This window comes from Megalobrama amblycephala, linkage group LG9, assembly GCF_018812025.1.
Source record: "Megalobrama amblycephala isolate DHTTF-2021 linkage group LG9, ASM1881202v1, whole genome shotgun sequence".
Lineage (NCBI taxonomy): Eukaryota > Metazoa > Chordata > Actinopteri > Cypriniformes > Xenocyprididae > Megalobrama > Megalobrama amblycephala.
The window spans coordinates 21,870,305-21,885,501 of NC_063052.1; the positions used below are offsets into that span (position 1 = coordinate 21,870,305).

Here is a 15,197-nt window from a genome sequence, read left to right on the forward strand (position 1 = left end):
GAGGTGTTCCCCAAAGTGTTTTCAGATGCAGTGTCTTGTTACCCTCCTCAAGGTAACATGCTTAACCTAAGACAATTTTCAGCAGCATTATTATAGTCTTCAGTGTCACATGACTCTTTAGAAATCATTCTAAGAAGCTGGTTTGATGCTCAAGAAACATTTATTATCAATTTCGAAAAGAGTGCTTAACATTTTTGTGGAAAAAAATAAAACATTTGTGTTAAATTAAGGAGAAAATAGCACTTTTATTCATCAAGGATGTATTAAATTGATCAAAAGTGACAGTGAAGGCATTTGTAATGTTACAAAAGATTTAAATTTAATAAATGCTTTAATAAATTTAATAAATGCATATAAGCACTGTTCATTGAACTTTCTATTCATCAAAGAGTCCTTAAAGTATCATCATTTTCACAAAAAAGTTAAGCTGCACAACTGTTTTCAAAATTAATAATAATAATAAATTTTTCCTGAGCAGTAAATCTTGAGCAGTTTTTACTGTATTTTAAAATAATAAATGCAGCCTTGGTGAGCATAAGAGACTGTAATGTTTCCAAACTTTTGACAGAGTCAGGAGAACTCCATATATGGAGTTCTCCCAACTCTATTAAAACTTATTAAAATTTTTCTGCATTAATCAAGGTAAAACATAGGTGTCCTCACCAGGGATTTCAAAAGGCTTTTCACTCTTCTTTTCAAGTCCTCTCTCCCCAGAAATCTAGAAAACAAAGACTTAAACAACTATTCACCACTTTTGCTGTCAATCACAAACATTCTCTGTTGAACACATGCTGAAACAACAAAACAGACCAAACAGTGTTGTATTAAAAGTCTTTTATTCTGTTCTGCTCGTAGCACAGCATAGTATAGTCTCCCATGGTCGAGCGGCCCAGCGAGTGGCCCCCCTGTGAGGCTCCCCTACTGAGAGGAGTATGGCACAAGAACCTAACACAGTGGTACCGGGGGGCACTACCGTCCTGGCACAGAGTGGCATAAAACATAACTGGCTCTGCTCAGCTACATTATCATAAAGTATTACAGAGCAGCATCGCATGTGTTTGAATGAGTTTTCAGCATAACACACTGCAGCTTGGCACAGACAGAGCGCGCACACATACCGCTTTCAAAGCCAGAACTGTGTGACGTGGAGACTGCAAAACTTTTGACGTAGCAAGGTCAAATCTATCTGCTAAGACCTACTACGCCAAGATGGACGCTCATAGTGATCGTAGTGTGTAGCCTAAAGTTGTTCTCAAAAGTTTCATCACCTCGTCCCAAAACTTTCACCACAGTGACACATACACACCGTTGGTTATTTGCAACATAAATTCAATGTGGTCGATGGTCGGCCATGTTATTCATAAAAACACAGTTGAAAACTGGTCTCTGATGTCAGCTATTGTGAGACGAAAGAGGACAAAGAGACAAAAGAAGATCAATTCAAAGAGAATAAATTTAGTAGATAAACATTATATATTTATATGCATGTTATTTGTTGAAATATATAATTTATACCTATATGTATATATTTATATGCTGCTGCTTCAAAAAGAGACTTCTCCTTAGAGTAATAAACAAATAAACAAACAAACAAACAAACAAAACATTTACTGTCAAAGACACTATCAACACAACAAGACACATGTCTAGAGAAAGGCCTTTTTAAGATTCTTGGTGGCGGTGGTTCCTACTAAAACATGTGCAATATGCCTGATATTTTATTGTCATTTGAAAAAAAAAGGCATTATCTTAAGGTCCTTGCTGATTCAGCTCAAATATTTTATCAAAGCGGTCTAGTGAATTTAATGTGCACAATGGAATGGAAAATTATTTTTTGCAGCTAATACATGAAACACATCTTAATTGTCAAGTCTGCCAACAGAAATGTTTGAAAACAATACTCTTGTCTTCAGCTATACTGCTTTGCTGAACAACTATTTCTCTATTGCTATCTAAACGTCACAAACACATATATGAGGTACATCTATATATAAAGTAATCCAGACACATATTACACAACAAAGTTGGAGTCAAAAGGATATACATACATAAGCTGCCAAATATTCTAAATGTTAATGTCAAACTACTCCGAATTACTCTGAAATCCGTGACAGTGAGGCAGAGTGTTATGATTCTGGTCAGAATTGACAAGATTTTTTACTGCCCTTCAGATTTCTCCAAACAAATGTCATTTGTTGTTTAAAAAATGTAAAATAATCATCACCCATTGTTTCTAGTACTCCATAGTCTCTTGACATTACGGTTTACCCCACTGACAACAAAATATATCCCAATTAATTAGTACTACTTGTAAAAAAGCTCAGCATACAACAAATAAGCTAAATATGGCTCAGATGCAGTTACAAGCACTCACAAAAAAACAATTAGCCTGTTGGTCTGTGCATGGTTCTGTGTCAAATATGCAATTAAATAAATGTATACATACATACATACATATATAAATAACAACATACAATATTTCAAATCGAACTTAAAATAGTCAACCTTTGCTGCTGGCTTGACAAAGCCATGTCTGAAAGTTTAAAAATCCTTGAGTTTGAATCATTTAAGATCTTTCAATTTCAAAATTTCTTACTTTTCCAGACTCAAATTTCCAAATCTCTCTGTAGATTTTTTTTAGTCCATACTTAACATAAATGATTCATACAGCATTATTTTCAGCATTATGTTTGGTATATAGTACAGTCACCTGTAAATATTTTTTATTCTCTCTCTTTTTTTTTTCAATGATTTTCTCAAAGTGATAACATGTAACATGTGCTTACATGATGAGAAGAAACCTAAAACATTTTATAACCTGCATATATTCATCTCGGACACATCAGTGTGATACTGATCACTAAACAGCAAAGTACAGTCTGATTTAGATGATAGTTTTCTCCTTTATCTGTTGCTGGTTTGAGTGGCACACACACTTATTGGATGGGGTTGTTGTAGCCTGAACATCATCTGATTTGTTCAGAAAAATGTTGGGATTTTGAAAAACCCAAAATAAAATTTGTTCAATACAGTATGCTGGCTTTGTCAAGGCAATATAATTACAAAATTGACCATTAATCTGAGGAAAATTAATCTGAGTAAATAAAATAAAACATAGTTGACTCAGACCTGCTGCCAACACGCATTGCCCTTAGCAATATTCACAGTCAATTATAGCGATCACTTCAAAAATGCTAGCTTTTGGCTAATGGTAAAAGCAAAAATAAACAAAAGATCTACCTGACTGGTTTGCTAATCAGTCTTTTCCTCACAATTAACAGAATACTTGATCTGGCTTTTTTTTTTTTTTTTTTTTTTTTTTTTTTAACAGATATGTCTAGTAAAAGCATAAAATTGCAACTCTATTTTGCTCTCATTTGACAAGTTTATCCTTGCTGCTAATTGTAAAGCTTAAGCAAGTATGGATATTGTGTCATAAGCTAATAAATGGCAGAGCAGAGCAGCTTGTAAAAAAATGTGTAAAAACACAGTGTTAAACTGTAAACAGTGCTCTCCTTCACTTATCGCTCTCTGAATGATGACGTGTCTTTCATCACTGACATCTCGGTTAGCGAGTACAGTGCTGCAGTATAGCTAGCCCTGTCATCCTGGCACTCACAACATCTGCGTTCAAAGCTACCCTAACTGGCTCAGACGAGAAGGTCTCCCCCGAGAAAGCTACGATCTTAAAAGTGTCTTGGTTGCAGCACACTGTGTTGTCATGGCAACATGTACATTCAGTCGAGAGGGGAAGGGCTGCCACCGATTATAGGTAGTTGAAACATTGCATGTGCCCAACGGTAATACAGCACAGTGCTTGTATTCTTTTAATAATTTAACATAACTGTTTTGAACCAGATCACAAAACATATATATTATATATAATAAAATAACTTTAAAATATAAAATATATGTATTGAATGTTGTTCGTTGTTAATTATGTATTGCTCAAGGGACAAGAATGAAACATGAGGACCTGTGAAATGGTTTCAACAGAACAGGACTGTACATCAGCTCCACTTAAGTTTGGCATTCAGCTTCAGTAAACCAATATGTGATCAGTCATGGCTAACTTACCCTGTTTCTAGAAATATAAACACTGACGACAACACAGAGTGCTAGATGTCATTTTGCGGAAGGTGGAGGTCAAGGAAAATGCTCTGAGAGGAGAAAAATGGATTGCTACTTTTCTTTGAGAATGCTTCCCTTGAGATATTTTGAACAAATACACACAACAACTATATCATGATTCAGAGCTCTGATAGCATGAGAGAGAGAGAGAGAGAGAGAGAGAGAGAAAAAAAGATGGGTGCGGGGCATTAGGGCATTGTATTTGACCTCAGAATCTCCCTTTGAAAAAATCTTTCCTGAGCCATCGAGCAGCAAAACACTCCAACAAAAATCACATTTACCCACATTATCGACACTCCACCTTAAAGCCCCCAAGTAAGAGAAGCAAAGCCAATTCCATATGAACAGCCTCGCTAACATCGACAAGATTTGTCAGCATGGCAGTATTCCATTCTTACACAAGAAAAGAGAAAGGGCTACAAATTATGTGACATCCCAATCCAGGTTTGTCTCTAAGGAGCATTAGAGCTTTTGTGCAAGAGGAGGGTGCCAGCAAAAACAACCCAACTCGACTGCTATGAACAGTTAACAGTTTGTGGCATGAGCAGGTGACTTGATCGCCCCTGGGGCTACTTGCTGATGTTCCTCATTTCATTATGTTGCTCAAACCTCACTCTCCACACTAGAGAATTGGGCAGAGCCTCGACGGGAGCATAGGCTCTTGGTTTTGAGGGGAAGATGTGGGGATTGATACCTTTGGGGTTGGGGAACTGACCGCAGTTTCTGGTATTGGAGTTTAGCACTAGAGGAGGACAAAGAGGAGGGCTGTGGGGCACCAGGTGTAGATGAGACAACTGAAGGGGAGGACACTGAGGAAGAGGAGGTAGGTGGTGGTACATGTATATGGTGAGAGGAAGAGGGTGGTGCTGGGAGTGCAGGGACCATTGGAGAGGGTAAAGAAGGTGGTAGACTCTGAGGAGGGGATGGCGGTTGTCGGGACCGGTCTGAGCGCTGTGGTCTTTGTGCATTGAGGTTGGATTGGCTTCCAGATTTTGCCTGGCTCTGAGCCCGATCTGGTTTAGATGACTGGCGTTTGGGCCTTACGCTGCTGCTGAAACTGTGGCAGTGGGGGAGTAGTTCCTCCTGGCTCCTAGAAGTCACCCGATTCCATTTGGAGTGAGTGCTGGCAGAGTGATGGGGTGACTGGCAGGAACAGGATGTGTGGCCTCGACTCTTCTCTTGAGACCTGCTTTTAGATTTCTTTTCAGTTTTGACTGGTAATTTATCTACAGACCAGTATCTTCGAGGAGGTGGGGGAGTCAATGGAGTTGGAGGCCACTGGTTTGATCCTAAACCTCCTGAACTCCATCCTGCTCCTGCACCGAACCCCAAGCTACTTTCTCCACCACCCAATCCCAAAAAGGAGTCATCTCTACTGTTTATACTGTTTCCTCTTTCTCTGGCTGGGTACGTGCCAAAGAACCATCCTCCTCCTCCAATGCCTCCAACTGCCCTACCTTCGTGACCCTCCCAGTATCTCTCAAACTTACCAAACTCTCCTGAGGAACCTTCATCATCTGTGTATATCTCAACAGTTTTTTCTCTGTCCCTTTCAGACTCGGAGTTCATTCCTCTACTTTCTCGCCGTCTCCCCTGTTCTTCTGGCCTACTTCTTTCCACTTCAGACTCTTCATCTTCTTCCTCGGATTCCCATTCCTGAAAAGACAGGCCTTCTCTCGAGCAAGGCTTACCTCTACAGTGATTTCCCAACAAGGGCCGACTCTCTACACCTCTTCCATGCTCATCTCTTTCAGCTCCTACAGACTTTCGTCTTTTAGAGGCGATAGGAAGTAGGGGTACAAAAGACGATGGAGAATCTGAAGTTGGGTTCCCACTACCCCAAAATTTGACGGTTGAAGAAGGTTTGTTTGAGGTGGAAAAATGTTTGTTGTTGGACCTTGGCCTGGAGTTGCGAAGTGATTTTGGGCTTCTGTGATGCCTTTCCTTTCCCCTACTGGGTTCTTCATTATCTCCTCCTTGATCATCTCTATCTCTCTTCACTCCATCTCTGATAACATCCCACTCATAACTCCTGGTAGAGCTTTCACTTTTTTTTCGGAATGAGCTCCGTCTCAGTGCAGGATAGGAATAATATTCCTGTCCTATTCCTTTTTCGAACACATCTTTCCTGTCCAAATCTACTTCCTCTTGTTCAGGTCGCTTTTCCCTCTCCCTTCTTCTGGATTTCTCCTCTTTTTTCTTTTTCTTTTTCACCTTACGTCTTTTACGCTCCCTTTCTCTTTCACGCTCTTCTCTCTTCTTTTTCTTTCTACCCTTCTTCCTCCTCTTTCTCTCTCTTTCCCTTTCTTTGTGATGCCGTTTCTCCTCCTTAACTTCTCTATCTCCAGCTGCTCTTCTACCTTTTTCTTTCTCTCCCCATGACGCCCACCACTCTTGAAGCTGTGCAAGCTGACTGCCTGCTCTGTCTCTCACCTGTGCCCTCTGTGCGCAAGGTTTGCGGGGTGGTATAGGTGGTGGCGGTGGACTGCTGGGCAGGGATCGAGAAGACATACGTGAACGACTTTTTCTCCTCCCCAAAAGCAAGCTTGATTCCTCTGTAAGCTCATCAGTGTCATAGTCCTCATACACGTCTTGCACATCTGTCCGGTATCTGAAGCTTTGTGATGATGTGTACGATGATGAAGAGGAGGGAGAATTGGATCGGGAGACTGATTCTGAAGAAGAGGATGAACTGGAGGTACTGGAGCTGCTGGTAGAAGTGGATGTGTAGCATATAGATGGAGAAGGTGAGGGTGGAGTTTGTGTTGGGGAAGAAAGGGGCACAGGTATAGGCAGAGGAAGGGGAGGAGGACGACGTCCTCTTCTTCCACCACCATCCCTTATTCCATATCTGCCCCCACCTCTTCTTCCTAGTGGAAGGATGTTTTCGTACAGTGGCCCCCCTGAGCCCTTCCTTTTTGAGAAGCTGCTTCTCCTCCAGATAGATTGATGGGGTGGAGAGAGATGTGGCAAAGCAGGGTTAATTGGTATGTGTCCAGAAGCTTGACCTTTAGGAGGTAACCGTGGATTTCCAGAGGATTTTGTTCCTCGATGCTTAGATTTTGGAGTTTGAGTGCCTATGTTTTGAGGCTCTGCAGAGACCCCTAAGCCCTCTGGATCAATTGGCCCATAGTATCTCTTGTATTCATCCAGACCCCCCTCCCCTCCAGTTATTCCTGCACCCCAGTGAGAGGGCATGCCTTGGAATTGTGTTAAGTCTGTAATCCCACTGCTCATACCACCAGGCTTCTCAGGACCCACCTTTGGACGAGTCCACCGATCCACCACAGCTAATCGGCGATCATGGCGTGGTAGGAAAGTAGAGCAAGGCATGGGTGCTCCAAGAATGGGACTGTTCGATGGCCCTAGAGCCATTCCAGAATGTCCACCTGATGGAGGGGAGCCAGGAAGAAGAGCATTGTATACCGGTGGCTGCTGGTGGTGTTGCTTTTGTTGTTGTTGCTGCTGTTGTTGTTGTGCCTTAGTGATAGGGGGATTGGCCACGGCTGTAGAGATCACATGAGGCGGCGGAGGAGGGGGAACTGTGGAAACATGATGATATTGAGGGAGAGTGCTTTGGGAACCTCCAGGAGCTGTTTCATCCTCAAAATTGCAGCAGCTGTACATTCCCTATAAGAGATAACAAGCAAAAGATTTATTTAGCAAACAGTTCAGGATATCATAATATTCCCCTTGGTGGCATACAAACAGATTTAGATGCTTGGAAAATGTCTCTGTAAAGACGTGAAACATTACCATAATAATGAAATTGTAAAGCTCCCAGTGCTTTGATGATGCAAGAATACACACTGTAAACTCTGCTAACGTTTTTCTGAGGTAATGGCAATGCTGACCTCACTGTTTGAGTGTCCCATCTAATCTAACTGCCTTACATTTCTCTCAAAAGAAAGTCTGTTTGCTTGCAAAAGGGATTTAAGGTTCTTCTCATTCTTTCCATAATGTAAACAAAGACACAAAGTGATAATACAGAATGAATAAATGATCCATCTTCTGTCATCTTCCTCCGTTATTCATTACTATGAGAGAAGTAAGGGGCTTTCATAAAATCCCTCTGTGTGTGCAGTGGAAATGCTGGATGTGCCATCACATTTTAGAAATGACAGGAATTAAAGGAGTGTGCTGCAAAGTTCCCTTCTAAGGATTTAACGCCAGATTTCTGCGTGTCAGTCTTTGTTCTTGTTGCAAGCACAAGAATTGCAAAAAGGTTAATCTTGCCTTTTAATTGAAAATAAATTCAAACAATTACAATTTTGTTTAAGTTCATTTTTACATTTCCTTGGCTACTAATTTTAGTTTGCAGAGCTGGAAGTCATTATTATGACACAATTATTGTTTCTTAATGTATTTTATCACCTTCTCTCTGACATCAACAGTGTTTCATAAGAAATATTCATAAAATTAATACATTTTTTAGTGCATCTGATTAATTAAACGTTTAACACATTTTTAAAAAAATGTAAGCGCCATTAACTCATTTATTCAATTTGATATTAAAATTAATCTGTTCTGTGTAATTTTTTAAAACTAATGGGAAGCCTTCAGAACTAACCGAAACAGTTTGGATCCACAGCACAAGTTTCTCTTGTTTCTCTCTCTCCCTCTCACACACACACACACACACACACACACACACACACACACACACACACACACACACACACACACACACATTTATCAGTAGCCTAAATGACTGAGAAAACCATTCTCCTACAAATTATTTATTTATAAATCAAACCCAGATGGGACATTTAATAAAAGTCATTTGCAGCCTTTATATAATGAAATTGAATAATCATCGAAGCTCAAAAACTGAAACATCATCCACTAGTGGAAAACCGTCATTCATAAAAATGTTAATGCAATCACCAACGGAGGACTGTGGGTCAGTGGTGGGGGAAAAAAATGCATATATATTCTGAGTGCCATTAACATAAATTGAAGAACAATAAATTATTTTGTCATCTTTTCTTAGAAATTAACTGAATGCATTTACATTTTAACAAAATCAATTGACAGCCTTAATATTTATATTATTACTGCAATTATTTGGGGCACTCACCCGACTGAAAGCCAGCAGGAAGTCAAGTCCTCCTGAGCGGCCCAAACAGTGGCGAAGCTTCCAATAGACAAGATGCTCCCACGCAAACACCAGCAGACTTAGGCCCATGGCAACCAGAAGCATATAGAAGACTCCTGCCATGTTGTCTATGTCCAGTTTGGAACTCATCACCTCAATTTTATCATTATGGCAGATCCCAGACAACCAGAGTCGTTCAAGCATGTCAATCTCATCTGAAACGAACGAAAAGATGTGCACAATGACAGGAGATAAGAAGCATGAACAATAAGCAGTCTTACAAACAGGGTACAAGACAGATGGACAGAAGGCAGAGAATGAAAAAAAGGCTTAAGAAAGTAAAAGAGCACTAGAATCTAAAAGTATTGTTGGGGAAAGTGAGTCTTTAATTCAAATCTCCAGACAGTGGAGATCTTGGTTTAGCTTCGGTTATTATTACACTGTGTTCACAAAAAGGTGAAAATGGAAAAGAAAAAAGAGAGGAAAAGAATCATGAAAGGCAAGGAGGAGGAAAGAGAGAGGCAGAGAAAGAGAGACTGGAGGATAATAACAGCTTTGATGGAGGTCTGAAATGGCCTGGTTTCGAGGCTCTTGTGATAAGACAGGCACGGAGTAGTTTGGAGATGAAAGCTCTAGACTGATGGGCCTACCTCCCAACAATAGCCATTAGTGCATTTATCAGAGTGAAAATGTCACTGTGGAAAAAATAAAGGCATGACAAGGGCATGTTACTAGGAGGAAAAAAAACGACATATGCATTTAGATGTCGGCTTTATAACGAGGATTATTCCTTCACTCCGAAGGAGGGAAAGAGATAAGACTAAATCCTCTTTTCATATGAAACAAAACATAAAACTATAACTGCACTGACCCGCAGGTTAATTATGTGTTTCAATTCATGACAATATGGCCCTGAACCATGGCTTAGGTAATGGGAAATTTAATCACAAGAACTGAAATCATAATATTTTTCATTATATTTATTTATTCAAACAAGCAAAAATCACCCCTAATGAGAATTCCGATCCAAATTGGAAAGCATCAAAATTAAAAATCGAGGCGTTCGACTACCACACTGTTTAATGAAGTGACCCTTTGGCTATTCATAATTGTGTTCATTTGCTGTGACACTTTTTCTAATTTCATTTATCATATTTCAGTGAGACTTCCAGCTCCCTTTCACATTTAGTCTTTAATCATTATGGGGCAACTCACTAGGTTCCTCATCAAAGAGTCTCTTCAAAGAAAAACAAGTAAAAGCATGTGAATGTATGCATATGAGAGATGGAGAGAGGGAGACACCTCAGAGTATCACAATAACAAGTGTAAAACAGCTTTAAAAAAGTTTATTTCCAAAAAAAAAAAAAAAAAATCCTGCTCAGTCACTATTTACGGTAGACCAAACACTAAGAATATTTGTTCGTCAGGGGTGAAAATTGTACTTCACAAATAAACAACAAACAAAAGCAAGATTTAACTTCTTAACCAAAGAAGTTTGTTAAATGAGGGACCTTGTGTGTATCTACAGTATTAATTTCATTTAGAAATTCTCTTACCATCTCCAACTAGCTGCAGCAGGGCAAGGTCTAGTGGCCGCTTCCAGCGGGAGTTCTTGTGTAAGGCAATGCCATATCCTGTTGTAGCGAACACTTTGCCAGAGCCGATGGTCATTACTTTGCAGCCCTCGTCTTTACGGGCCATGTAGTTCAGGACAGCCGCATCATATATGAATGCATCCAGTTTGCTGCCGGGAGAAAAAGGAAATCGGAAACAAAACAACAAGACATGGGGAAATTACTTTAAGAGACTAATTATCACTTTATTGATTGTTACATCTAAAGACAAAAACACTGATGATCTTAAGGGAAATCCTATTCCTAAACTAAATAGTTTGTAACGGGTAATTAGTGAAGCCAATCAAGCACCTACCCCAGTTTTAGGCCATGCATTTGTTGTTCAGCACTGAAAATCCTATTTAGGACTTGGATTTTTTATTCTCTCTCAAACTCTGTATTGCTACTGGTAACTGCCTTTAAAGACCAATGGATTTCCATGATTTTTCTATTACCTTTCTATGAACTGAATTAATGTATAAGGATTTAAATAATAATAATAATAATAATAATAATAATAATAATAATAATAATAATAATGATAACTGTATTGAGATTTTACTCAAAATAAGCCAATGTAATATCTCAGAGCAGAGAATAACTAGAAGAAAAAAAACTCCACTATACCATTCAAAAGTTTGGGGTAAGAAATTGATTGATTGATTGATTGATTGATTGATTGATTGATTGATTTAAGAAAGAAAGAAATTATTTTTTTTCAGCAAGGTTGCATTAAATTGATTAATAGTGAATGTAAAGACTTTTACATTGTAAAAAACTATTTAAAATAAATGCCATTCTTTTAAACGTTATATTCATTAAAAAATCCTAAAACAAAAATGTACCATGGTTTCCACAAAAATAGTGAGCAGCATAATAAATGTTTCTTGATTTCTGAAGGATCGTATGATCAAGTAACTGCAGCCATACGTTTAAATTACAGTGTATATCCATTGCAGGAATTTTCACACCTTTTTTTGGATTTTGTTAGTATCACAGTTTTCAATGATCATGGACCCCTGTGTATTATACTTTTACAATGATTTCCATTTAAAAGTGTCTTAAGGATGTTTAAAATGGACAATCACATACTAATTTCAGATGCACTGAAAGCCATTTCAATTCTTGTTTTTCTTCCCATTTTTTGTTTTTCTCAATCATTCACTTCTCTTTACAATTAACATAATTACAATGAATGTTTTAATTTCATACAAATACAGTATTAACATATTAAAAAATTAAAACGTGAAGAAAAGTATATTATGGCCCGGTTTCACAGACAGGACTTAGCCTAAGCCAGGATTAGGCCTTAGTTCAATTAAGGCATTTAAGTAGCTTTTATAAACTTTCACTAGAAAAACACATTACTGGTGTGCATTCTGAGACAAAACAATGACACTGACATATTTTAAGATTTGTCAGTGCAAGTTGCTTTCAGTTACAACAGCCCAAACATGCATTTTAGTCTAGGACTAGCTTAAGCCTTGTTTGTGAAACCGGGGGTTATAAGGTACTAGGGAAGCATAAATAAGACTAGCGTAAACAGCTATTTCATGCATGCATACTCTGTTTTTATATACAGGCGGATAATCAAATACCTCAAGAGTTTTCTGAACACGTCTTGTTTCTTTGCCATAAATGTGATAATATATGCGCACAAGCACTTTGCAGAATAGCACCGAAGAACGGCGTTATTGTCTGGCTTCGCGCCTTGCTGAAATGAGCAGTGCATAATAGGAGGACTAATTTGTGCAGACACCGGTCTTCGAATAAACCCCATGTAGAAAAATACCACCTAAAATTGGGACCAGATTGGCAGGCTGCAAGTATTCTATAAATTCTGAGCTGTGGCTGTGCGGTGTCACACAAATACACATTTCTTTACATAACTGTTTGTAATGTGATGCTTGGTATCATGTGTCAATTGAGCAATAACTTTTCTAAGCAATCAGACTTTCACCTTGCTGCATGATAAAACACGCAAAAAATGTGACATTTACATGCACAGGCACCACTCACATTCTTAAAGGCTAAAATCCGCTTTAATCTTATTACTGCATATTCACAGTGCTAAATAATTTAGCAGGTGAGTCTTTTACAGTAAAGACATAAAAGTAAGTTGCTTTTCAGAAGTCAAGGAAGCATTGTGCCTTATCAGAGTCAGGTGCACCGGTATGCCTCTTTTCTTTGATCATATTTTTCCCACCTTGTAACATGCCAACGTCTGCAACAAAAACCCAAATTGACAGCTTATTACTGGCTACTCTTCAACCTCCTGCTAAGCACACCTTGAGGTTATTAACAAGCTCAACTTGGTCCTCTAAGACCAACGAACGCTGCATTAGCATTCAAGGTGGCAGCTTTTGTCAGAAGTGTTGCATCCAACAAAACAGAGCCCTTGGGGGAAAATGAGTCACACATTTCAGTAAGAGTGAAACCAAATGAATAGAACACACACAGACAGGTGTTTGATAGCGCAGCATACTGCCCCACAGTGCAACACTGAAATAGGAAGGCATAAAAGCAGTAGGTAGGCTGGTTGAGAAACACAAGTGCCTTTGAGAATCAGCTAGGACCTAGATGAAGACCTGGCTTGTTGACTTATGGGCAGCAGGCTTTCCTTGAATTGCGCAGCTTGAAAGCGAAAGTATCACTCTGCAGGCTGAAACTATTTTACAAACCAAGTACTTATGAGCGACAGATGAAATCTTCATGAGAAATTGTAACGGTGGCACATCATGATTTCACATTCTAGCCTGCAAGCATAACCTTTTTTACGATGGGATGCATATTCATGCCCTTTGTATGCATAATGCAGGAACATTAAAGGCGGCCATAGACACACACATACACACACACACTCATGCAGATAGATCCGAGGGCAGTGAAGTAGTGTTAGCGACACCACACTACTATTTAATAATTCTGGAACTATGGCATCTTATGATGCAGAGCAGCAAATTAATAATACACAAATCTAGAATTGCTTTTTTCAATGATTAAACCAGATGAAAATCTAATGATGTCAAATGTTCTTTGTATAACAAAGTCTGGCAAAGCATTTTGAAAAGTTTTGTTTCCTAACTAACATCATGCAAAGTGGTGTCAACTGACTTGACACATTAAAGCACCATCATAGGAAAACTCTACATTTGACTGAACAATTGTAATAACACCAATGCCTCTACACACTCTCAATATGACAATAATAAAACACATTCTGCTACTATAAAGGTAGTCTCTTGTAGCCAGACCTTCAGAGTAAGGACAGAAGGTCTGAACTTTATAGCAGCTTTCACTGGCCAAGGACCACTCAGAGGCCATCTTATTGACATGTAAAGCAACCAATAACAGTTTGTTTTGTTCAGCATCATGTTTAGCAGGCATTAAAATGCACATTGTTGTCCCTACAATAACAGACCTGCGTATACAATTCTTGGACTTATTTTAAAAAGTCTATTCTGCGAACTTTACATACTTTTCAAAATCCAGCATTTAGTTGACCCTGAAAAGCTATTGTCACAACTGTAAACACAACAATTTTCTTCTTCCATGAGGGGGTTTGGCATCACAACAGGTTCAACCAATCAGATGACAGCTTTGAAACTCCTGAAGTGTTTCCAATTTTGTGTGTAATATGCATCAGATGTTCAACTAACAGTCCGTGGGCGTGACGTCTGAGGTTGAGACTACTATCAAGCGGGTGTTATTGTTTATATAAATCTAAAAGGTAATGACACTACCTGCTAGATTCACATTTCCTGAAGGAAGTATCAGTGCTTGCAAAGCAGAAAATGATCATCATTATGCATCAGTGCTTGGAAAGAGCTCTTAACTTTAAAAAAGTAGTTATGTAACAAAAAGCTCTAATAAAAAGTGGAGAACTACTGTACATTGACGCTATTAACTAAATGCTCCAAAACAAACTAGACAAAATGTTTTAAATAGCTACCATAACATGATTTTTTGAAGATTTTAACTTGAAATTTTGTATAAACTATTACATTTATAACAACCAAAAATACATTAAATGAAATACACACTACTGTGTGGGGTTTTTAAATGTTTTTGAAAGAAATTTCTTATGCTCACTATAAAATACTAAAATTTAAAATAACTGTTTTCTATTTTAAAGCTGCAATATATAAGATTCTTGCAGTAAAATATCCATAAACCACTGGGCCAGTGTTATATATTTTGTTCAGTTGAGTACTTAAAGTATCCCAAATGTATTTACAGACAGAATACTAATCGTTGTTATATAGCTAGTTCAACACGTTTAGTCTTATTGTTTAAATCTAATTTTCTTGATTTTTTGCGAGTACCATGCTTTACCATGCCTCAGAGAAAAACAC

The 15,197-nt window shown here is 38.5% G+C and overlaps 1 protein-coding gene across 1 annotated transcript in view; it reads right to left on the reverse strand.

Annotated features, from left to right (window-relative positions):
* Positions 1-819: 819 nt before the first annotated feature.
* Positions 820-15,197, reverse strand: part of grin2da (glutamate receptor, ionotropic, N-methyl D-aspartate 2D, a) — a 108,797-nt gene continuing 94,419 nt past the window's right edge. Inside the window, exons 12-14 of the mRNA XM_048202070.1 lie at positions 10,786-10,973; positions 9,212-9,444; positions 820-7,761 (exon numbers count right to left, since the gene is read on the reverse strand). Coding sequence (XP_048058027.1) covers positions 4,735-7,761; positions 9,212-9,444; positions 10,786-10,973 — 3,448 coding nt within the window. The 3' untranslated portion in view covers positions 820-4,734. The remainder of the gene's footprint in view (positions 7,762-9,211; positions 9,445-10,785; positions 10,974-15,197) is intronic.